The sequence below is a fragment of the Osmerus mordax genome, chromosome 5, assembly GCF_038355195.1.
Source record: "Osmerus mordax isolate fOsmMor3 chromosome 5, fOsmMor3.pri, whole genome shotgun sequence".
Lineage (NCBI taxonomy): Eukaryota > Metazoa > Chordata > Actinopteri > Osmeriformes > Osmeridae > Osmerus > Osmerus mordax.
The window spans coordinates 6600067-6625682 of NC_090054.1; the positions used below are offsets into that span (position 1 = coordinate 6600067).

At 41.4% G+C, this 25616-nt stretch overlaps 1 protein-coding gene across 2 annotated transcripts in view; it reads right to left on the minus strand.

Annotated features, from left to right (window-relative positions):
- Window positions 1–15558: 15558 nt before the first annotated feature.
- Window positions 15559–25616, minus strand: part of smoc2 (SPARC related modular calcium binding 2) — a 49102-nt gene continuing 39044 nt past the window's right edge. For both annotated transcript variants that reach the window (XM_067235786.1, XM_067235785.1), the window contains exons 9-13: window positions 24702–24784; window positions 17004–17103; window positions 16671–16918; window positions 16282–16319; window positions 15559–16078 (exon numbers count right to left, since the gene is read on the minus strand). In XM_067235786.1, coding sequence (XP_067091887.1) covers window positions 16055–16078; window positions 16282–16319; window positions 16671–16918; window positions 17004–17103; window positions 24702–24784 — 493 coding nt within the window. In that variant the 3' untranslated portion in view covers window positions 15559–16054. The remainder of the gene's footprint in view (window positions 16079–16281; window positions 16320–16670; window positions 16919–17003; window positions 17104–24701; window positions 24785–25616) is intronic.

Genomic DNA, 25616 nt, shown 5'->3' on the forward strand with positions numbered 1-25616 from the left:
TACAGCTTTGACATTCTAATGCATTGATGATGATTCTCAGTACAGGATTCTCATACAGGACACTCCTCAAATTCTAGTAGCGTTTGTCATATTTCCCCTATTTGTTTTTCCCAAATGGAAAACATTCTTTTATACAAAAGTGTTTTATTCATAGTATATGGTACCCATTGGAATGTGTTCATGAGATGTACATTCCTCCCTCCCTTTACCTTTTTCTCTTTCTACCTCTTTTTCCTTTGTCTGACTGACTGGGTTCCATGCATGGCAGCGATGTGCCAGGTCTTCTCAAGAATGAAGGGCTTTCTGTGCTTCACACTCTTCTCTTTGTGTTGACTCAATAAATTACCTGTGATGTCAGGGTCACACCACAGCTTATCCACAGAGGGAAGAGATGAAGGAAAATAGTGAGAGAGAATCACTGCATGAGAAAAAAAAGACAAAGATAGGGAATGAAATCCTCTATATAATAACTTTGGGAATTGATTGGAAAATTCATGTAAATAAATAAAAAATACTACTCTTCAGACTTGTTCTCAGTCGCTCGTGATCATTCTGAACCCCTCATAGAAAACAATGGATCGATTTAGGGTTGTGCCTCTTCCTAAAGTGTTGCAGGAGAGTCAGATGGATGGTCTGGGTGGGGCAATGAGGGTCCTGCAGGCTGGGGGGATGTTTCTGCCGAGACTGTGTGGTTATGCATGCTGGGTGCTCAGGGCTATGTTTTCCGGGGCCTGTCTATGTAGTCAGGTGAGGCATCTGCACACCTGTGCTCCTCAGTCCTGTTTACTTTGACACCCTGGATGATGTCTCTTCCTTTCCATCAACACATCTGTCTTCCTCACCTTTCTTTTTGGTCTTTTTTATGTCTTGGTTTTACACCGTCTTATGTTTCCCTCATATTTATCTTTAATTCTTTGCTTTTTCAGTCCTTCTTTATCTGGGCATGAGTTTTAAGTGAAAACGACTTCTTTCACCATCATCTGTGTGATTTTTTTTCTCACAGTCTGTTGTGCTGTAGTCCATAAGTAGTATAGAGGAATGTGTGAAATATGCCTATGTAATGCAGAACTGGCTTGACTCTATTGACACTATTTTGGCTCATTGAGTTCATTGCAGTTTTTTATTCCATTACACTGGCTTCTTGCATTTCTATGGTAGCTTTTTCTTTATAAATCAAATTTTTCTTTTTTGTCTGCAGATCACGCTAAGCCTTTCAAAGTGAGAGTGGAGGGGGTTTGGTGGAGGGGGAGATCGAGTAGGTTGGTGGTGAAGGGTACTTGGGGGTCGGGGTGTCACTGGCTGCCCAGGATGGGTCGGAATCTCCCAGCCAAAAAGAAGAAAAAAACTCTTTCAAAGGGCAGCTTTGTGCGTAATCATCAAGCCGTGACAAACCACAATCGTCTTGTCCAATGTGTCATAACATGCTGTGCCAGTTGTTGACATAGCCAGCCATTCTTAAAGGGGCGGTTTCATCACCTCATGGCACCTCTGCAGGTCTATATGTTGGTGGTGGTAGCAAAGGTTTTGTTATAGCGGCCCAAGTCTTGTTGTTTCTGCCCTCTGGAACTAAGGCAAACTCTCTAGAACGGAAGATCTTTGCCAAATCAGCAGCCTCTGATATAGACTTTCAAAATGAATGCAGTCTAAGCAGTACCCTGACACTGGACTCACACATAACCTGACTTCTAACATTTTCTAGGGAGTAGAAAAGAAGGGTGGGGAGGGAGAGTAGGGGGTGGGGAGTGAGGAGGGCGGCGGGGGGGGGGGGGGGGTGCGCAGGAGTAACAAGAGCCTCTTTCAGGGGCTTTTCAGCATGGATTATAGTGGCTGACTGCTCACAGAGTCTGAACAAAGTGACCACAAGGCCTTGATGATTTGTAGCTTTACTGGATTCGGCAGATCTAATAATTAATTAAATCACCTTCTTCACCACAGAGAGAGTGAGGGAAAAGATTAGAGCAGCATGAGAACAGTATGCAGCAGACAGAGGGAAGAGGGGAGGGAGGGGCGGGGGGGTTCAGACAGAGGCAAGGATCTTGTCAAAGGAACTGTTCTACATGCACCTTGGATGTGATGTGTGTGTTTGTGTGTGTTTGTTTGTTGAACCTTTTGAGGTAGTTCTTGTGTACTGTATGTTGGCAATCCATTCTATTCTGACTTTGTACTCCAGTGTCTCCACTGTATTTGTAGAAAGGAAATATATATTTTGCTTGGGTAAGGAGCCAGAGTGTTTAGAATGTCTTCGGAGCCTTTGCTCAGGACAGTGGGGAGTGGGGGGTGCAGATTTCTGACTGTTGCTCTTCCAGGGAAAGTACAAAGTCCTGTCTGATTGTCTGTTGACACGCCTGCATGATCTTCCCACAACAGCCTGGATGGTGGGGTCTGTTGGGACACACCTGCTTTGTCAACAGCAGCCTCTTCCCTGCAGCAGCCAAGTGGAAATCCACCCTATATCACAGGGAGGACTGGAAGGCACCACTGACAACACTTTAGGTATCGTTTTTCTCACAGAGTCAGAGCCAGGGGTTATAGGGATTTTGTTATACTTGGGAGTAAAACCTGGGATTCCTGAAACTACAAAAACTCCACAAAGTCTAAATTTGTTTGTTGGGCGTGACACATGCAATGCTTCCCATTCATAAGCTGAGATTCTGTCAGTAAACCCAACATCCTCCCTCAGGGGTGTGACTGAGGTGGCAGTATGTCCACCTGGACTCCAGTGGGACCTCCCTTCATAACCTTTGAACCTCATATGACTACAGGTCCCAGAACCTGAGCAGCATGTTGTCCCCAGCCGTCATAGCATGTTTACACAGACGGGTTGGCCCTGAGAATGGGAGAGACATGATGGGGCAGGTCACCCCCCAACCCCCGGGCACCAAGAAACAAAGGAAACCGTTTCAGAGACCCTCTATCAATCAAACATCTTAGAGGCACCATCAGACTAACACTGGCGGGTCGGTTCCCCATAGCTTCAAAGTACAGGAAGGTATGTGAGGGATGTCTTAAGAAGACAACATCATAGTTCTACCAGAATCAGGGCAAGTTCAACAGAAATTGTACGTTATTTGATATTTTTCCATGACTGTTACTGTGTGTTGACACAGTTAAGGACAGTTTTCATCCGAGTAATAAAGAGAGAGAGAAAAAACATTTTGTTCTCTATTTCTGCAGAGTAATGCTTAACATTGCGCCACAAGCACAGGCAAGCTCTAGTACATTCCCAAGCATAAATTATGGCAAGACAAATGCATTCACCTGCTGGTGTTCGACTAATGGTGCTTATCTGTTTTGCATACACACCTCAAATGGAATGATCAGGGAAGCACATGCTGCTTATCAGCCACAAAGCTCATAGGATAGTTCAGTGAAAAGGGGTTGAGTAGTTGGTCTTTGGTCATGGCAGCAATCCATCCAATTCTATGTAGATGGTTTGGCAGTTTAACTCCTCTGACATAAAATACACACAAGGTGATGTGAGACATATCCATCTACATTTAAAGGATGTGTTTCAGAATTTCATAGATTAAGAAGTATCCATGAACATGTGTGTTTAGTTGTCCATGTCACCGTCACTGAGGTGTAGAGAAAACCCTACAATTCCTCAAAATTGTCAGCAGTGTTTACAATAAACCTGCTCTTTTCCCCCCCAGTGAATCCACAGAATGGCCCCCGGCCCAGGGACAGGTGGTAACCCCCTTTTGGCATTTTGAAACGCTCAAGAATATCTGGGCTGAATTGTTTATTTATATCCTTGTCAGTCCGTGTCTCTGTGTGATGGAATGTTTTCTTTCTTACTTTCTCCCTCCCCCTCACCCCTTCTTACACCTTACCCCATCCTCCTCCCCCTCCCTTCCTCTCCCCCTTTGCCTTCTCCCACCCTCCACTCCTCCCCTCCTGCCTTCTTGTCGTCTCAGCCATGCACCTGTCTGCGGCAGGCAGCTGTGGGTGGGAGGGTCTTGGCTGTCAGTGGAACATTCCTGGAGAGAAGTCACCCCGTTAATCCCTCCAGTTTAGCCCAACCCTCCCATCTGTCCCCCTTCCCCCTCCATCTATCCCAACATTGCCCCTTTTCTCTTCACTGCTTCCAATTCCATCTTGGTCAGGCTCAAACGGGATACCGCTATGCCAAAGGTAGACATTGTGTGAATGAGATTAAAGGACCCCCCCCCCTCAGAACCACCCCAGAACTGGGGGGTTTAATCCCCACAAATATTCAAAAATGAAAGCAAATATTGTTATGGACAAATATGAAGGGTATATTTCTGAGGAATGAGGTGAAGGAGATGGTGAAGTGGGAGAGAGGAAGAGAGACAAAGTTGGGAGAAAGAAAGAGATATATAGAGAAGAGAGAACAATGGAGAGACAAAACCCAGAAAACATGCACTTGTCTTGGCTACTTATACCATAACTATTTAATGTATATAATTTTCAACGTTTGTCCTCCAACTTTTTTTATTTGAAAGTCAAAAGCTCATTTTTCATACAATGCTGTGAACAAACTTGCCTAAATCAACTACTCTTACTTTAAATATTTGTCGCACTGCAGATTTCAAATGTGGCAGATAAAAAGGAATTGTATTTGCAAAAAATTATTTACAGGTACCACAAATCAAGCCACAAATCAGAATTTGTTAAAGATAAGTGTGACTTGTTTGTATGTGTGTGCATTTGTGTGCGTGTGGGTGACTGTGCTTGTGTGTGTGTGTATACACTTGTGCATGCATGTGTGTGTGTGTGTGTGTACTTGGGTGTCTGTGCATGTGTATGTGTGTGCATGTGTTTCAAATCCAATGGAAATTTATTTTTGCTCTAATTGTCCATATCATTGTCTTAGTATGGCAAATTGTCTTCCTCCATATTTTTATCTGATTTAAACAAAAGCCTCTTTATCACTATGGGAAATTCTGATGTCAGGCCAGACCCTGAACTTGGCAAAGTCTCCATTCAGCTGTGAGACATACATTTAAAAAATGTTGCACAATTCAACCTACAAGCTGAGAATGTCTCCTTTACATTTCTCTGGCACCTATATTGGGTCAAACACCTCAACCAATGTCATTATATAATTGGCCACACATGAAAGGAGCTGAAGTTTACATAGCAGTTAAATTGTGCCATAGTTTGTTGAAGAGGTAGTGCTTTTCAAGGGAGTACTGTCTGTTGGAAGAACTTGTATAATAACTCAAGGAGGTTAGTAGGTACAAATCTCCTAAATTTCCAAAGCCCCTATCGTTATGTCACTGATCATGGCATGGCTCTATACAGATTATGACCAAAAGTGTTTGCATCTTGAAGTCAGAGTTCAGGGTGAGGGTAAGAGGGGTAAGTGTGAAGGTGAAGAGGGAGATTAAGGTGAATGTGAGTGTGATGGGGGATGTGAGGGTGAGGACGGAGGTGAAGTCGAGGGGAGAGGCGAGGATGAAGGTGAGGATGAAGGGGGACATGAGGATGAGGAAGTAGGTAAGGGTCAGAGGGGGCCGAAGGTGAGAAGGAAGGTGAGGAAAGAGGTGAGGATGTGGAGGGAGGCGAGGGTGAGGAAGAAGGTGAGGGTCGGAAGGGGGTGAAGATTATGGTGAGGAGGAATGTGAGGAAAGAGGTGAGGGTATGGAGGGAGGCGAAGGGTGAGAAAGTAGGTGTGGGCGTGGAGGGAGGCTGAGGGAGTAGAGGGTGAGGCAGGAGGTGGAGTTGAAGGGGGAGGTGAGTAGAGAGGCGAGGGTGAGGGAGGAAGCTTAGCAGCGCCAGAGGCCATTAAAGCTCTGATGGTTTCTGACAGTAATTTCTTATTGAGTCCACAGCCTGCTGGCCAAGGCCTGCCAGCGGTGAGATCGGGTGCCTCTTCTTTGCCCATTAAAGCACACAAACTGTGCCCACAGAGCCCAGCTCAATAGCATCTCTGTACTCAAAGGCACTGTTTATGCATGTGAGTGAGAGGACAGGGAAGAGGGGGGTGATGGTGAGGGGGCAGGAGGGGAGGCTGAGGGGCCTAGACACTGCCAGCCTGAGACTCGTGGAGACAGCAGCAAAACATTTGGATGTGTTTCTTGAGCTCCTCCATCACTCTCCACAGCCCACAACTCAAATCCATTGGGAAGACATGAGGAAAAATTACATTGAGTCCACGCCAAGTAGTAAACAGTGTTTGCATGTTCCCTGAACCCATGGGGAATCCAAATTACACATGGCGTGGCTTTAATATTGTGTTGGTGAGGAATGTGAGGTGTCAAAGGAGTTGAGTAGAGAGGATGGTCGTTGTTTCAAGTTTGGGTTGGGGTTTGCAGGTGTTTTGTGACAAACAAGCATAGACAGGATTACCTTGACAAATACCCCTGTGGTAACAGTTTCTCCAATACATGGCTGAATTAGACAATTACATGACTGGAAAGCTCATGTTTTTCTGGGCACGAAACTTACTTTGTCCCCACAATGACCAAGGCCAGTGGAGCTGGGAGTAGGAGTGGCAAAACTGGTGGTCTGACAAAAAATGTATCAGTCACTCCAACTGTATTTCAGCAAAATAATTTGTTCAATAGTGATGAAAAGACTTGGATCAGTTCGGAATATATGGATGCATCCCTTTCTCTTTAACCCTGTAAAAAATAATGCAACGTTGGGCCTAGTTGGGAGCAGAATTCCAGCATTCGCTTTCAAACTGTCAGAACAAATACACAAAACAACTAATGGTTCATTTGGAGTGTGGATTGCTTACATAGCACTACAATTTTTGGGGAGGAAAATGTGTTTTTTGGACAACTAAAGGTGACGTTGTAATATTACAACAAGGGGTCTTACAGGGTTAATCATCATTTGTCCATGTTGGAAAGTTACAGTACCTGTTGTTGGAAACTGTTGTTGGAGAAAGGTTAGGTTCTATAAATTCTGTTTGGCAAGTGAGGTCACCGAATCAAATTCCCCCTGTACTTTGGATAAAACAATCTGCTAAATTAGCATCCTGTGCATATTAAGTATGACAAGCACAGCAGAGCTTTATTATTTTTCATCCCACATTTGAGAAGCAACAGTCTATGATCCATGTTTTCCCAAAGTGTTCAAACCAGACCATGAGGCTGGATTAAATCACAGACGTGAGACGAATGTGCTAATCCAAAATTATGGGCCAAGGCTGAGAGAGCCGGTAAGCCTGAGGTCAATCCCCCGGCCTGGGTGCCGAGGCCCTTTTGGGACCCATGGTTTACAGGCCTGACAAAGTCATGGTGCAACATTGACTAAGTCATGGTATAACATTGACTAAGTTATGGTCTAGTAGTCACTTGATTTAAGATGACAATGTATTGATTTAGCAAACACTTTCATCCACAGCAGAGGGGATTTGGGGCCTCTTGATCTGCAGACAAATGCTCAACCACTGAGCTTTACTTTTCCCATATATCCCATTTAACACGGACTATCATATTTTTCGGAAATAAAACCGCGGTTTATAACCCGATTTGACATTTTTCATGTGGTGGTGTGGTTTATATTTCGAAGCCGCTTATAGAACGTTTTTGTAACAAAACAACAGTATAACACTTTTTTCTAGAATGTTATTTAACCCATTATGCCGTGAATCCTTATGCTTTTAATTGTAAAATTTCAGTTTCATCCACTCTTATTTTGACATTAGTATTTTTGAGCTTTACAGGAAGTAGGCAGGAAATGGTTTAGAATAATTCAGAAACGGCAGGCTGAGTAAGAGTGCAAACGGTCATTACGCCAGAGAAATTGCTTCTTACAGGTTGATTCCCCAGCAGAGGCATCGCTGTATGTATCACATCTTTGTTATAACTAAGTTAACTCATAAGTATGTTAATTTCATGGTGTAAAAACGAAGTTATAATGCTAAAAACTAAGTGCCAATGTTTAAACATGGATGTTAGTTCTAACAACGTGGATGCTATTTGGACAATGTTAGCTCTAGGAAACGTTAACAATTAGCTTTACATGTGATTTCTATACTTCATGGAAACTAGGTGACTTAATTAATTGCAATATTTTGCTGTTTGTTTCCTAGTTTTACTCTCTTTCATCTTTTGATCTCTTGACCTTATCAACGTGGATTCAGTACAATGTGAAGAGTGAAAATAAATCTGCGAACAAGAATTAAAGGCATTCTTCATGTTAATGAATAGAAGAGAGTTTAGCTCGCTGTCTAGTTGGAGTTAGCACACCTCAACGAGGACAGTACAACTGGCTTCTATTTTTATTATTTTCCGCAAGGTTTGCGTGGCCCTTTTTACATAGTCTGGTAATAAATCTATGAAATGTAATGAAAATTATTATATATTTTGCTGTAAATAATGAAGGACGCAATAAATCCCGATTTTTTCCCAAACCCTCGTGAGCTGTTTCCATGGAGATTTAACGTTTCTAACGATTTTAACGTTGCTTTTCTATTTGAAGATACGACAGTGATAGTAAATATATAGATTCAAAATTCAAGTGTTAAATAGTAAGCAAGATAGTTGACAGTGTTTATAAAATAAATAAACAAAGACAACAAAACAGATAACGGATTCATCTTCAACGCGTCCAGTGTAGCCGGTTAAATAAAAGATCCACTCTGTGAACATTCTATTTGCGCATGGCAGAATTTCCGCGCTTGGTGTAGCCATAGCGTCAAAGAGTATAAAAGCACAAGAGGCGAAACTCTGATGCTTTTTGGTAAAAGTCACTAGGTGATGCTTCGGTAGCGCGCCTATACTGGTCCTAACCAGACCCTCGTACATTTCATTTGTATAGAGGGTCTGGGATCGCTCCATTGACAAGCGTTAACTTCCTTGAAGGCGGGTACTTTGTTGAAGTTTAAAACTATTGGATCTGGCAGAGCCACTCTTATCTGCCTTAACCAAGCGCTAGCCTTAGCCAACTCCTTCAACACTGTAACAAAGCTAGCTGCCGTAGCTGGAAAATCAAGCTTTTCCCGAACCCTGTGGGGAGGGGGGCCACAACATCATGGCCACCAACAAAACTCAGCAAGGATTGTTCTTGCTCCGGCTTTAACTTATTGATATTCGGCAGCGTTGCCACAACCGCAGAATAGCTTCGCTCGCATCTTTTTCCGTAATGTTCAATTGTAAAGTATACACCTTTTAAAGGATCCCTTGGTAAATCAGCCTCTGCCGGGTAGAAAGGGAAATAAAAAAAATTAAAAAAAAGTTAACACCAACATTTATTGGCTAAATCCATTTATCTCTGCAACATTATTTTAGATATAGTATAAGTTTAGCTAGCTTGCAAATACTGAGGATAGTCTACCGAAGGATAGCTACCGTAGCTAGCAATGTCGATGCTAGCTAACGTTAGTTTGCTATATATAACATTTCACTGGGTCTTGCAGCGCTGCTTGATTTACTGAAATTATTATGAAATGTTATGTTCTACTACCGCTTTGCCTACTTTAGCAAGTCACAGTATTTCCCACCCCTGATAGTGTAACTGAGACAACACAGTACATTTACATTTAGTCATTTAGCAGACGCTCTTATCCAGAGCGACTTACAGTAAGTAGACGGACATTCCCCCCGAGGCAAGTAGGGTGAAGTGCCTTGCCCAAGGACACAACGTCATTTTGCACGGCCAGGAATCGAACTGGCAACCTTCAGATTACTAGCCCGATTCCCAAACCGCTCAGCCACCTGACTCCCCTCCAGTACATAATTCCTCTTTCAAGTAATAAGCCCCCGTTGAAGTGTTGAGCATTAAATTAGCTGCACGGCCTGTGATCTTGGGATGAAGCCACTTTTTGTGTTTTGCTAATGCGGAATTCGGTCAAATAAAATCGGTAAAGTAGACGTAATGAGTAGACGTAATGAGTGCCACGTGTCCAGTGGGGCAAGTACATTTCTCTTCCAGACTTCCCTTACAAAAAAGAAGTATACTTCAAGTTTAATTTGTAAGTATACTTAAGTATAAAAAGTATACTATTATCATGGTACCTAAAGTATTCTAGCAGTGTATTTATATACTATTTTTGTACTAGTGGACTAAATCACTGAATCACTATCGTGATTCAACTCAGCTTCAGTTAGCTAGATAAAAAATAACCTGCCAAAGATCTGGACAAACATGCATCGTGAATTGTAGATTTACATGTACGGGTTATTTATTCGAATGAAACACAGTCAGGAACATGAAATAACGTGTTAGCCCCATTGCCAATAAACTAACCCTTACAAAAAATAAGTATACTTGAAGTTTATTTTGTAAGTATACTTAGTATAAAAAGTATACTATTATCATGTTACTTAAAGTATACTAGCAGTGTACTTATTTATATACTATTTTTGTACTAAGTAAACTGAATTGGCCCACTTCGTAGGTCATTTAGTACACTTTAAAGTACACTTAAAGTGTATTTGAATACTGTAAAGTAGCCTGTGTAGTACACTTTTAGTTTATGAAGTATACTGCCTAAAGTACTTCAAAGTATACCTTTGAATACTCTGAAGTAACCTGTGTAGTGCACTTTCAGTTCATGAAGTACTTCAAGAAGTAAACTTAATAAAAGTCCATTTACTATGATTTACTATAATATTTATATGTTTAGGGACCCTTCCAATGCCACCGATCTTGCATCACTTGACGAGAACGGGGGCCCTCGTCAAGCGACACTTATTATTAGCTGAAAGAAGCTAATTCCTGCATATGGTCTCATGTTGTTTCAATCCAGCTCTTCTTATCAAACGTGGTAAACCGGCACAACAATGACAATTACCACGCAACAAAACACTACATTCTAAGCAGACACATTAAAAAAATGAAATTCATGAAGTAACATTTGTATTTCGAACAAACGGCAAACTTATCTGCAAATGTTTACATTATTTACCGCCTTGCATCATGGGAATTGACCAGCCAATGAGCCACGCTATCTTCATTTTTTGACGTCCTTATTTAGTTCTTCAGTCAGTTTGACAGTATAACCTTCAAATGCACAATGCAACCCTTTTGTCTGCTTCTTTCTCAAGTAGCTTTTTCGTTTTTTCCATTAATACTCCAATTGATAATTATTAGTATAAGAGTATAGGGCTTCAAAATGTTTTGGCAGTAATTAAGGTTACAGCTTCAGTACGAAAAAAGATTCAATGCATAATAGATTTTCCTAGACATGAATAATTAGAATGAGATGGATCTAAAGAATTTAACCTGTAATGTAGGCCTACTTAAAAAATATTTTGACAGTTTTTGCTCTATAATAATAGAAAACGTACTTCTTACTCCAGAAGAAATGTATACAATTTTCAGTTTCGAAGCATACTTCTTAAAAGTATATCAAAAGAACTATTTTCAAAGCATACTTAAAGTACATCAAAAGTGAACTATTATCTAAGTATACTTCTTAAAAGTATATCAAAAGTGAACTATTTTCAAAGCATACTTAAAAGTATATCAAAAGTGAACTATTTTCAAAGCATACTTAAAAGTATATCAAAAGTGAACTAAAAGTGTACTATCCATATTTTAGTATACTTATAGTATGCTTTAATATACTTCTTTTTTGTAAGGGTAGTAGCATTGCTACGAGTATTATGATGGCTAACTTAGACCAGAAGCTAACTAAAGCTAGCTAGCTACCGTTTCAGAAAAATAACTTGCGCTTTGGGGACCGTCGGAAATATTTAGAACTCACGTGTCTCAAGGTAAATATTAGGCTAGTTAATTCCCGGGAAATAGAGCTCCGGGAGTTGACGTCACGCAATCCCAGCATGCACCGGTCGCCATTTTGTCAGGAAAGTAAAGAGCCAAGTGGAGCGCCAGAGTGTACATACATATATACTTACATACATAATATACATAGTTTAATTTGCTGCCTATTTCAATAAACGTTGATTCAACATGGTGGATAGCTGCTGTGCGTTGGGATTCCTGAACCATCGGGGAAAAAGGTAAAGGGAGAGCATTTTATAGGATTCCTAAGATCCAGAGAGAAGAACCCTATAATTCCTGACAACCACCCATGGCTTCAACTGATCATTCAGTCTCTTGGAATGACTTATCTGTAATAAATATGTAATGAAAAGTGCACTGATTTAATGTATGTTAGCAAACATTAGTAGCTAACCGTTGACAAACAATTGCTAACGCTAGCTAGCTAGCTATACATGTTATAAAACTGACTGCATTAACGTTAGCTACACATAGCAATTTGTAGCCGGTAGACTTCAAAGCTGAATATTCATCACAAATCCAGCTGATTGCGTCCATTTATATCCCTCCAGGCTTTTGTAGGCTTTCAAAGACTCTCCAGAGTAGGACGAATGAAAGTTGATAGAGAGTTGTAAATATCTTGATACAGAAGGTCAGGGAAGCCTTCCGTTTCACTCATATAGGTTGTAAAAATAGCTCCGGGAGCAAATGTTTAATAGATCAAGTTCTGCTTTATAGCTGCCTATGTCTTTTGAATTAAAGTGCGCAGTGAACTCAGACAGGTTGAACTCAGACAGGTTGAAATCGTAAACGGAGTACAGTGTTCATTTTAGGACATCCTCAGATCTCAGACTCAAGTGTCAGACTCAAACGAAAAGGCGTCAACTCTCAGACCAAAAGTCGTCAGACTCAGGTGAAACGGCTTCAGTCTCAGAAAAACCTCTGTTATTCTCAGACAAAACGTTCTCAAACCAAACGCCATCATTTTCAGACAAAACGCTCTGAAACTAAACGGTGTCATTCTCAGACAAAACGCTCTCAAACTAAATGGCGTCATTCTCAGACAAAACGCTCTCAAACCAAACGCCATCATTCTCAGACAAAACGCCCTCCGACTAAACAGCGTCATTCTCAGACAAACGCTCTTAAACTAGACGGCGTCTTTCTCAGACAAAATGCTCTCAAACTAAACGGCGTCATTCTCAGACAAAACGCTCTCAAACCAAACAACATCATTCTCAGACAAAACGCCCTCCAACTAAACTGAGATCGCGGTGCGACGATCTGAACAACTGTTCCGCCAGTACAATCAATATCAATTTAAAAGGCTCTGGTATAAGTTCTTTGATTGTACTGGTGGAACAGTTTTTCAGATCGTTGCGCCACGTGTTGATGACGTTTATGATGTTTAGCAAAGTTTGTTTGTAGTATCCATGGCAACCAGAGGTAGTGATAGGAAGTTCAGATCATTTTACTGATTCGGTACTTTGAATCTCGTTCAGTAAAATGAACAAATCCTTTTACGAGTCATTCATTCGTTCATTTCAACGGGGGGGGGGGGGGGGGGCGCGCTGTCTGTCCACTGCAAACACGTATCATATTCTCATGTAGGTTAGTGCATGACATGTGCACCAGCAGATACTATTTTGAAAGAAATTGCTGCATTAAAATAATGTATCATGACAGTTTGTATGATTTGGTCATTTATTATCACACTAGCATTTAATTATCACGGCAAACAATTACACTGCACTAAACTGTAAGTGTAAATGTAAAGTGAAAATAACAAAACCAGTCAGTATGATGACTGGAGCGAATATCATTCACGTCTTATTAAAACAGCGGCCACACGAAAGGGAATGAGGAAACTGTTTCCTCTACTAAAAAATACAATGCAGGTAACATGAAAAATGATCCAAAGACTCGTAGAAAGACCGAGTCGGGAAATGAACGAATCGTTCGTTTCCTCTAGCTACCACTACAGAGCCTATGCAGGTCACGTGAAAAATGATCCAAACACTTGTAAAAAGACAGAGTCGGGAAATGAACGAATCGTTCGTTTCCTCTAGCTACCACTACAGAGCCTATGCAGGTCACGTGAAAAATGATCCAAAGACTCATAGAAAGACCGAGTCGGGAAATGAACGAATCGTTCCCTCTAGCGTTTCCTCTAGCTACCACTACAGAGCCTATGCAGGTCACGTGAAAAATGATCCAAATACTCGTACCCGAAGACCGAGTCGGGAAATGAACGAATCATTTCTGTTTACTTGGACGAGCCTATGCAACAGTCCCGATGCGCGGCCACGAGAAAATGAACGAATCACTCTTTGAGAGGACTCGTTACTCTCGAGTCCTTGTAAGGATTCGTTCAAAATGAACGAATTGTTCACGAACGACACATCACTAACCAGAGGACTACACATGGGTTTACTTTACACGAGTGAAATAGCTTGCAGAAAACAACTATTTTGTATTATATCAAAAGTATGTTTTCTTGCTGTACCAGTTAACAGAAACAACACCATGGTATTCACTTTATAAGCTGCTACTTTAGCTAATTCAGAAAGCTAGTCAACAGCTCCCTCATCTAGCTAGTTTTGACAAAAAAAATTCTGACAAGTTAGTTTAGTTTGAGGGCATTTTGTCTGAGAATGATGTCATTTGGTTCGAGAGCGTTTTGTCTGAGAATGACACTGTTTAGTTTGAGAGCGTTTTGTTTGAGAATGATGGCTTTTGGTTTGAGAGCGTTTTGTCTAAGAATGATGGCGTTTGGTTTGAGAGCGTTTTGTCTGAGAATGACGCCGTTTAGTTTGAGAGCGTTTTGTCTGAGAATGACGCCGTTTAGTTTGAGAGCGTTGTCTGAGAATGATGGCGTTTGGTTTGAGAGCGTTTTGTCTGAGAATGACGCTGTTAAGTTTGAGAGCGTTTTGTCTGAGAATGATGGCGTTTGGTTTGAGAGTGTTTTGTCTGAGAATAACAGAGGTTTTTCTGACACTGAAGCTGTTTCGCCTGAGTCTGACGACTTTTGGTCTGAGACTTGACGCATTTTCGTTTGAGTGACACTTGAGTCTGAGATCTGAGGATGTCCTTAAATGAACACCGTACCGGAGCTCTATAGAAAACATATATTACGCACTTACTTTCGTTTTCGAAGTGTGTTACACAACGGTATGCTGTACTGCCTATACTCGTGCATTGCTTGGTATCATTGCTCCCGTATCAAGTGCGGCATATATTCCAGTGCGGTTTATACTAATATTTACAAACACAAAGCTCCAATTCTGGTGGGGCGCGGCTTATAGAAAATGCGGCTTATTTTCAGAAAAATACGGTACTGTAAGTCATCGTATAACATTGACAACATTGGAAGAATCCAATTAAACAAACCCAGCTAATGAATATGTAATGCACTAATGACTCTTTTTAAATGGCTGTTTTATATGCCTGCACACTCACACACATACATGCCTAGGTACTGTACGCAAGCACACACACACACACACACACACACACACACACACACACACACAAATACATGCTCACACAAGTCTACACCTACTTCAGAGCACATGCACAAGTATACTGTACACACACTGTACTAGTCTATCTGGCTTCAGTCAGTCAGGGAAATTAAATGTGTGAATAGAAACAGAAATTACATCATTGCTTTTTCCAATTGAGAACCTAAGCTCCGGGCCATGGGGCATAGGCAAACTGTGTGAACCTGGGCATGATACACAAGCTGTGCTATGCATGTTTAATACCTGGCTCTGAAACAAGGTGTTTTCTTGAAGATCGAGCAAGCTGACAAAAAGCTGACAAGAGTTTGTTCAGAGATTACAGAGGAGTCTTTGCTGTAAGTACAGTATGCACTGCTTGATTATAATTACTGTACCACACACAATACAGCAATGTATAAAAGAGTTATTTATTTCTAATAAACATGAATACATTTTTTTACAATTTGATTTGATGACAATCCATGTTTAAGACAAGCAGCTGTACAAAGCGTCAGTGGGGTGCTATAGCTCAGTGAGTAAGAGATGTGGACAAGCGTAAGTTAAGGTTTCAGCCACGTCACAAAATATCGATATATCAGCATTAATATCTATAACAGAACAAAGAAAAACAACAGGAGTGACACAAAACTAACAACTTATACAACTCTTGAAAAGTATTTTTAGACACACAAGACACATACATTACATGTGTTAAATTATTTTTGTAAGGCCATAAAAAAGCTAACTACATAATTCACATATTCAGCAGTCTGTTTAAATACCTTAATTCTACAAAGTGAATTTACATTTCTTTAAAGTACAAAGTGCAAATACTATGCTTTCCATTGCCGATTGATAAGGGCAGAATCTCCAGAGGATGGGGAGACTAAATCTGTGTTGTTGCCTTAGCCTTGCTTCTTTGACAGATTCTGAAGAAAAAGAGAAGAAACACAGTATAGCAAAAATGGCACCAATATAGCAAACCAATAACACTCACTATTATTCAGTATCACCTCATTCTACTTCTCAGTGTCGGAGCCAGTGTGTTTTATTTCTGTCAACAGACAGAGGTAGTTGATAACCTCAACATAACACATGATTTCTCAAATAATTGTAGTGACTACTGACTCACCATTTTACTTGAGGATACACCTTCACCTGTTTTTGTCCCTGAGAACAAAAGTACAACCTCATTAACCTTTGGTAAGATGACATAATATTAACTTAGATGCCCCTCAGATCTGCTATCTTAGAGCTTTAGAGGAGTGTGTGTGCTGTATGTACAATATGTGGCTGCGTCCTTTATATGTGTTCACTGTAAATATGTTAATTTTGTACTGTACAGCATGTGTGTGGGTTTGCATTTGTGCATGTGTGTGTGCGTTTGCATGTCTAGTTGTGTGTTTGGGTATTACTGTGTGTTTATATGTGCAATACGTGTGTGTGTGTGTTTGTGTGTGTTATATTTGTGTGTTTCTGTGTGTAATATGTGGCTGTTTGTGTGTGTAATATGTGTCTCACCTTCTTCCTTGGTGACGCCCAGACATCCCATTAGCTCTTGCAGTGACAGGGCCTTGTCGTTGCTGATGTCACAGTACTCCACAAACTTTTTCACACATTTCTTGGGCTTAGACTTCTTGCGCAGGAAGCGTTTGAAGGGCTTGATCTCTTTCTTGCCGATGTCTCCGCTGGAGTTTTTGTCCAGCTGGCTAAAGTACCAGTGAACCACTCTCTCCTCCAGGGTATGACTGGGGTCTGGCTCCAGCATCCTGGTGGTCAAGTTCAAAGTCAACAGTAAGTCGCACAGTAGTACATTCAGCCATTCAATAAACACAAACAGATACAGCATCTAACCTGCCAGCGGATGCTGGGTCTGTGACAGCATGCACCATGTCGGTTGACAGTGCGTCAAGAACACTTGTCAAAAACTCTGTTTTCTTTGCCCCAGGACAGCCTTGAAAGGAAACAAAGACAGAATATTTTGGTATTATTGTTATATTTGGAAACAAAACTACACATCAACGGACCTAGACACACATCAATCAACCATCTAGTCAACATTGTGGCAACAACATGGAAGACAGCCGCCATAGGTGGCCAAATAAAGGCCTGGGTGGGAAGGGAAAATAACAGTGTTAGTTTAACACAAAGAAGGCAGGGGGGGAAATAAACAAAATGAAACGTTCTCACTTTTTAAAATATTTGTTCGTAAAGTGTCTGACTTGCTTTTTACTGGAGATGGAAGAAAACAACTGCCAATCGCGATGTTGGAGCAGCAGGCCTCAGGGTTAGTAAAATGGTGCTCTCTGTGAAAGACACAACTTTAACAGTATAATGTCTATGGTCGCTCTATCCCACCATGTGATCATCTTAATGTTTGGTAAGAGACTGAGGTTTATCATTAAGAGAGCTCCTTTAACATATTAACTGAACCAATGAAGATATGTTGAGGCCACAGGTGGCCTGTAAGCATAAAACGAACACGCAAAACAAAATATTAGGGAAATAAAAACCTCTTCAATATGTAAACTACTGCAACTCGCTTCTCGCCGGTCTCCCAGCATGCGCAACCCGCCCTCTCCAGAGGATTCAGAACGCAGCAGCACGCCTGATCTTAAACCTACCCAGACGCACCCATGTCACCCCGTCTTCATCTCCCTCCACTGGCTACCCATCACGGTCCGCATCAGATTCAAGACCCTGGTACTGACCTTCCGAGCGGTGAACGGAACTGCACCTGACTACATCAAGTCTCTCGTCCAGCCGTACACCCCCAACCGCCACCTACGGTCTTCTTCTGACAACCGTGTGGTGGCCCCACCTCTCAAGAGCGCCCACTCCCAACCCCAAGCTCTTTTCCTGTCTGGCCCCCCAATGGTGGAATCATCTCCATCAGAGATACTGAGGGCCTCATGTACTAACGCTTTTGCGCCCACTTCAGTCGTATTTGTTTCGCAATGTGCGCATAAAAGCATGGCGAGGTATGTACAAACATGCCGCACTGAGGTAAAAGTGCAGACTGCCTGCCGCGGGGACTGAAAATGTCAAATTGCGCTTTTCCGAATACACCAGCACTTAAGAAAGATTTGTTGGATCAGATGTTATCTTATTTCCTCCAGGAACATAATGTCAATTATTGAGGGACTTGTTGCTCTTGTTGGTTAGTTGTAACTGATTTAACTATTTGTGCTCGCTGTGAATTATATTATTGTTGCTTGCTTTCCTCCAGGTACACTCGAGCACTTTCGAGGATCATGTTGTTTAATTGTAATTTGTTTAACTACATGCTCTTCTGGTTCTACCCATTGGCACTTATTTGCTTTTCACAATGTATGCTTCAAGTTTTTGGCTACCCGCAATGTTTGGGGCTATCTCGTTGTTTATGATCATTGACCTATGCACTTTTTTGTAAAGCTCTCTCTTGGAAGTCACATGAATACATGTAAATGTAAACGAGGGGCAACTGAAAACGGAATGACCCTAATGATAGTAATTGTGTGTCAAGCCATATAGTTTTAAGAGTCTAGGGGCCAAGGTTGTTCTCGAAGGGCTGAAGGCTATAGAGGCCCAAGAGATTCCTGGATTTCTCCTGATCTCTACCTCTTTCCATCCCTCTGTTTCCCTCTCTCTCTCCTTTACCCTCTTTCTGTCTCTCTTCCTCCCCCTCTTTCCCTCAATGCCCCTCTGTCTCCAACTCTCTGCCTTTCTCTCACCCTCTCTTTCCCTTTTCTCACAGGTTAAGTGTCTGCAGCCTATTCCGACTGTTTCACTGCCTGTGGAAGGGAGGAGATTTTCCAAGGCTGCTAGTTTTATGGCCCCGTCAGCAGGCCTGCAGGGCCAGATTCTCCTGGGCTGGAGATAATAGCATGCTTGGCCCCCAGCTAACAGGTGTTGACTAGGTAAACACCCAGCAACAGCCAGCCTCCTCATCTCCTCCCTTCCCAGGTAGAAGACAGAGCAGGGAGAAGCTGGGTCTATCCAACCAGGGTCGCTCCCACATGTTCTAACTGTTGCACACACTCCACAAGCTAAGAGGCTTGCATTTAAGTTTTAATAGGCTCCCAATGGCTCAGACCTAATCAAATATCTGACCCCCTTTAAAAGGACAGCTGGGCAGTTTTTGTGTTGTATATACTATTAAACCAGTTTACCTTCACTGGGGAAACTATGACTTATTTTTTTATCAAGCTTACTGACTGGAGACTTTTGGGGGTAGTTGGCCTTGTCTGTTGTTTAGTGTTTGTTTTCATGGAGAGTAAACCAAACTTTAGCAATTCTCCAGGAATCTCAATGTCCATCCAGTTCATACAAATGAAGAGCCACTAGGTGAATACTCCAGCCCCTCCATTCTGGCAGGGTGCTTGCATAGAGGGCGGATCCACTTTTTGTTTAATATTTGTAATAGATTTGCAAAAATTAAGAATGAAAATGTAACATGTACATAAGTATTCACAGCCGTTGCTCAATACTTTGTTGAAGCACCTTTGGCAGCAATGACAGCCTCAAGTCTTTTTTGAGTGTGATGCTACAAGCTTGGCACACATATTTTTGGGCAATTTCTCCCATTCTTCTTTGCAGGACCTCTCAAGCTCCAGGTTGGAAGGGGGGTCCAGTGCACAGCCATTTTCAGATCTCTCCAGAGATGTTAAATCGGGTTCAAGTCTGGGCTCTGGCTGGGCCACTCAAGGACATTCACACAGTCACTCCTTATCTTGGCTGTGTGTTTATGGTCGTTGTCCTGTTAGAAGATGAACCTTCGCTCAAGTCTGAGGTCCAGAGCCCTCTGGAGCAAGGATGTCTCTGTACATTGCTGCATTCATCTTTGCCTTGATCCTGACTAGTCTTCTAGTTCCTACCGCTGAAAAACATCCCTACAGCCTGATGCTGCCACCACCATGCTTCACTGTAGGGATGGTATTGGCCAGGTGATGAGCGGTGCCTGGCTACCCTCTAGACATGACACTTGGCATTCAGGCCAAAGAGTTAAATCTTTGTTTAATCAGACCAGAGAATTTTGTGTCTCATGGTCTGAGTCCTTCAGGTGCCTTTTGGCAAAGTCCAGGCGTGCCTTTTTACTGAGGAGTGGTTTCCATCTGGCCACTCTACCATACAGGCCTGATTGGTGGGGTGCCTCAGAGATGGTGGTCCTTCTGGAAAGTTCTCCTCTCTTTACAGAACAATGGTGGAGCTCTGTCAGAATGACCAACGGATTCTTGGTCAACTCCCTGAATAAGACCCTTCTCCTCCAATCGCTCAGTTTGACTGGGCGGCCAACAACTAAGAGTAAGAGTCCTGGTAGTTCCAAACTTCTTTCATTTACAGATGAAGGAGGGAACTGTGCTCATTGGGACCTTCAATGCTGCAGAAATCTTTCTGTACCATTCCCCAGATCTGTGCCTCGATACAATCCTGTCTCGGAGGTCTACAGACAATTTGGCTTGGTTTGTGCTCTGACATGCACTGTCAACTGTGGGATCTTATATCGACAGGTATATTCATTTCCAAATCATGTCCAATCAACTGAATTATCCACGGGTGGACTCCAATCAAGTTATAGAAACATCTCAAGGATGATCAGTGGAAACAGGATGCACATAAGCTACATTTTGACATGGGAAGGCTGTTTGATTTTTTATTTTTTTATTTGTAATAGACTTGCAAATATTTCAATAAACCTTTTTCATGTTATCATTATGGGGTATTGTGTGTAGAATTCAGAGGGAACTGAATGAATTTAATCAATATTGCAATACTAGGGGTCGACCGATTATCGGTGTGGCCGATTATCGGTGCCCTTATTAAGCATTTTTATGGTTATCGGTATTGGCCATTTTCCAAACCGATTTAACGATAATAAATATATATTTTTTTTTTTCTTTCATTATTTGTTCATTTGTTGCTTGTTGTGGTCTAAATTTACTTCTTTAAGTTTTACAAAATGTTTACAGCAGAATGCTGCTGGATGCTCCCTGCACATTTTATGTTGTTGTTGTTATTATTATTAATATTAATGTAGTTATTATTAACAGTTTCATCTTTTCATTCTGTGTCTGTGGGGAATATTAGCTTACTTATTTTGATCTTCCCTGCTGGTGGAGTGTAAATAAGAAGCAAAGCTGTACTCAAGATAGACTTCTTAGTTGTCTGAGCTGTGCCAAGACGGCTTTGTTGAGTAGAGCGGCCTATCAAATCCGATCAGGAGATTAGAGGAAGTTCTACTTTGTTTGTGACCTCTCTCCGTCTGTAATTATGCTACTTTCACACCCTTGTTGTAAATGGCTGATGCTCCTCGTCCAATCAGATTGAAGTTTAGCAAATTTTCTAGTTTATTTTTGCTATGCCAAATTGACAGACCAGAGCTGTAGGTCAGGCAACCTACTTTACAAAACCACCCTGTTGCAGGGCCTTAGTTTTGATACAAATTGTGAGAAATGTTTCCTTATTTTTAGGAAATGTTGCTTACCAAAACTATGCAGACCCCACAAGCTGGCTCCTCCTTTTATCTCAAATCCTATCTTTCACCCTTACCATCCATCTTCCTTTAACTGTCCCTGGTATCTCTTCATCCTCCACTATCTCCACCTCTTCTACGTGCTGCTTCTCTTCTGTCCTTGGCTGTTCATACCTGTCTGCCTCTATCTCTTATCCTTGATGCCAAGGATCATTAATCTGTGCTGCTGGTTGTGAGGGGTGCTGAGAAATCTGGAAATCCTCATGTCATTATCAAACACCTCCTGGGGGGTTTTCCAGGTAGCAGGTTTAGTGAAAACTTGGGAGTTGTTTAACCCTGAAAAGAGGCTTACTCCGAGGATTCCGTTCCAGAAAGAGAGGTAACGAAACCTTTTGGTAAGTTTCCATGGTAACTTGCTCCGTGAAACTAACCTGCTCGCTAGAAGGTTTTCCATGCCAAACTCTGCGTTTTTATCAATCCCCTCCCTCTTTCTGAGCCTCATAGCGTTGGCAGACTAGGGATATCCTTTCCTGGTTCAGCCAACCGATCTCGAACAAAATTTAATTCGCTTAGTTATACGCCGGGAGAGGATTTGAAGACTGCGATTCGATGTGCTTTAATTCCCTGATGAATACCTAGGTTAACGTTACCGTTTCCCGTCACAATCTGTAATGTATTTTAGCAACATTGTCAGCCCTTAGGCCAACATCGCTAATGTTACTCGCCGTGGACGTGCACTCAGAACTGACCAAATGCTTTTTGGCACTGAAATAAAGACAAATAATTGAAATTGTATTTGGTCTTCTTCATTGCCTACAAATAGAAATCTAACAATGAGTATGTTTATTGGCTATTGTTCCTATAATTTACATGATTCACCTGTGACCATGTACCATCCTGTAACTGGTGTTCCAGCAAATCTATTTCAACATTGTAGGGGGTCAATATTGGCCAAACAACTGAAACTAATTCCCCTATGGTTTGAAGGAAGATGGGAAACTGAACAGTGTATTAACATTAACCAAATAATGCCAATACCAATGGAATTACAGTTATTCGACTCTATGGGTTAAATCAGAGCAAGAATGGTCAAAGTAAGGTTAAATAATATAATAATTTAATCATATTGCAAATGAATGAAATCAATGAAGGTTAACTCTTACCTACTCTACCATGATTATTGTAAACTAGAGATAGAAAGCAAGAGGTGAGGAAGAAGGAGTAGGACAAGCCAGAGCTGAGGAGAAGGTCTCAGGAGATCAAGAATCCACAGATGCTTCACAATTCCTTTTATACCCAAAACAACTAATAACACCACAATCTTGACCCTTACTTATCAACATGACTAGCAATGCCACAGTAAGTTACACAATGATGTGTGAGAGCCATCAAGTTGAGACTCCATCCAGTAATTCCAGATTTTACCATATGAGAGGTGGGGGCAGGTTGATAGCCTTACAAGATCAGCCTTTATTCTTCTGCCCTAAGTACACCATCTCTTGGTCAAAATAGAAATTCAGCAAATTCAACAATTAATATTGATATAGATTATTGTTTCTACAATTAACATCACCTGTTACATGCATCCTCCTGTAACTGGTGTTCCAGTAAATCTTTTTAAAGATTATCCTTTATTCTTCTACCCTAAGTAGGCCTACACCATCTCTTGGTCAGTTTTTGGCAATTCTTCATGAGGTGCAATTTGTACAACTCATTTACTTGTAACTGGGAATACATGGGATTGCATTACATTTCACAGTTCCACATGCAGAATTCACCTGCCATTAAATGAACATATCACTGTATACTGCATCCATGCTCTGTTCAACAGGATCAGAATGTGCAAATCGTTTTTTATATTCATTATTCTCATAATGTCAGTGTAACTGACAATTCCACACAAGCCTGTAAATAAAAGTACATGGGGAGAGAACTACCAGTAGCTACCATACATAATTCTCTGCATCCATTTTCTGCGGCAGCAGTCAATGTCTCTTCGTCATCTTAATCATCATCGTCATCATCCTTTGATGAAAATATTAAGCAAATTACCAGAACTGCATTTTTCCATCTACGTAATATAGTCAATATAGCCAAAATACCAAAAATCCTGTATTTTTTCCTGTATCTCCTCCCAAGGTTTCTTCAATTTTTTCTCCTGCAGTGAGTTTTTCTGGGAGTTTTTCCTTGTTTTCCTTGAGGGTTTAGGTTGGTTGAGGGGCAGTTCTATGGGCGTATGTGAACCCCTCGACATGCTTGCGTGTAAAAAGGGCTATACAAATACATTTTGATTTGATTTGATTTGAAAAGCATTCTGTTTGGGGAAACTGCTATTACAAGTTGAAATAGGCACCAATTGATATTTACTTTGTATCATGTCGATATATGATTAAAACCAAGGTGACTTTGAGGCTACAATCACAAGCGTATAGCTTAAGCAAAATATGTCTTACCTGTTTGTAGTATGTTTTTATATTTAATATAACATTGAACATGCTATTTTATTAAGTCTCCCACTTTTTCTTCTGTAATATGAACGGTATGGACTGGCTTTAACATCAAATGTATGCATTGACTTGGCAGTTTGTCTCCCACGCCAATTGTATACGTTGCTACAGCCGTGTTGCTTTTTCTCTGTGATATGTGCTCAGATTGAACACGAAATAAAACTTATATCTGAAGTGTGGTGAAGTAGGACAAGGTTTTTGTTGCTGGGTGCCATGGTTGATCCCATTATCGGAGCTCCATTGATGTTGGCTTTTAATAGTTATCATGCGCGCGCTTAACTCAGAGTTGACGTACTCCGAGTTGAGTTAACAAATTCAAATCAGCTTTTCTGGAACCGAGTTTTCAGAGTTTCCAATTTTAAAGTAACTCAACTCAGAGTTCAGGGTTAGGCTCAGAGTTTGTTAAACCCGCTACCTGGAATACCCCCCTGAACCAATGATAATGTCAACAAAGACACACACATGGACAGGCAGTCCTATCACTCACACCGTTTTTACTTTTAGGCTAAGGATGCACAGTTTGGACCACAGCAGAAAATCCCAGTGTGTTGTGGATGTGAAGAATGTCAGAGCATACATTTGACTGAAACCAACCTTGGAGATGCCTGCTCCGGTAATGGTCCTTAGGTTTGGTTGGGTGGGCTCGTGCATTGACATCACATTTGGGCTGCTCATATCTAGAATAGAAAATAGGATGTTTTGGTGCCTTCAAGGGCAAATAAAAATGGAGACATGAAACGGTATAAAATCAAATCAAATAAAAATTGGATTTGATGTGTCTAATGTTGATGTGTCCATTATTTAGTTATACCTCCGCTGTGTTGACCTGTTTATAATCGAATGCATATTGACTGTATATGGCCATATTTTTCTAGAATGCTGGGTCTATTTGCAAAGTACCTTGCTCTCAGAATAAAACCTTGTCTAAATAAAGGCACATTACAAAATACACCTGGCTTCGATAGGAACACAAATTGTGTTACACAGTGTTTGGAACTCAGAGATATCATAATACTAGTAACTGCGAACCAGTGTGGCCCAAGTCTCCCAGTTTATTTAAATGGATGATTGCTTCCAAAGAGAAGGTAAGAGATTGCTTCCAAAGAGAAGGTAAGAGATTGCAGCCAAAGGTCAGAAAGGGGAAATTGTTGTTTGGAAGTGTGAGACTTGAGAAATAGAGAAAGAGGGATGACTGAGGGAAAAGACAGAGGTAAAGAATAAAATGGAATAAGAAAGAGGATAGAAAAGGAGAGGGAGAGAGAGAACAATGGGAGAAGGAGGGATAGACATACTGTAGAGTGGGCTAGGGGTAATAAAATCGAAAGAGATAATGAATGTGAGCGTAAGGAGAGGGGAGAGGGAAAGGGAGAGAGAGACAAGAAGAAGATAAAGAGGGGAGACAGGGAGCGTGGGACAGTGTGGAGTTTAAATTGACTTCCTCGGAACCTTGGAGTGCCGGAGGAGCCCTGAACACTGCTGGGCCAAGAGCAGAGCAGGACAGCGTGAGGA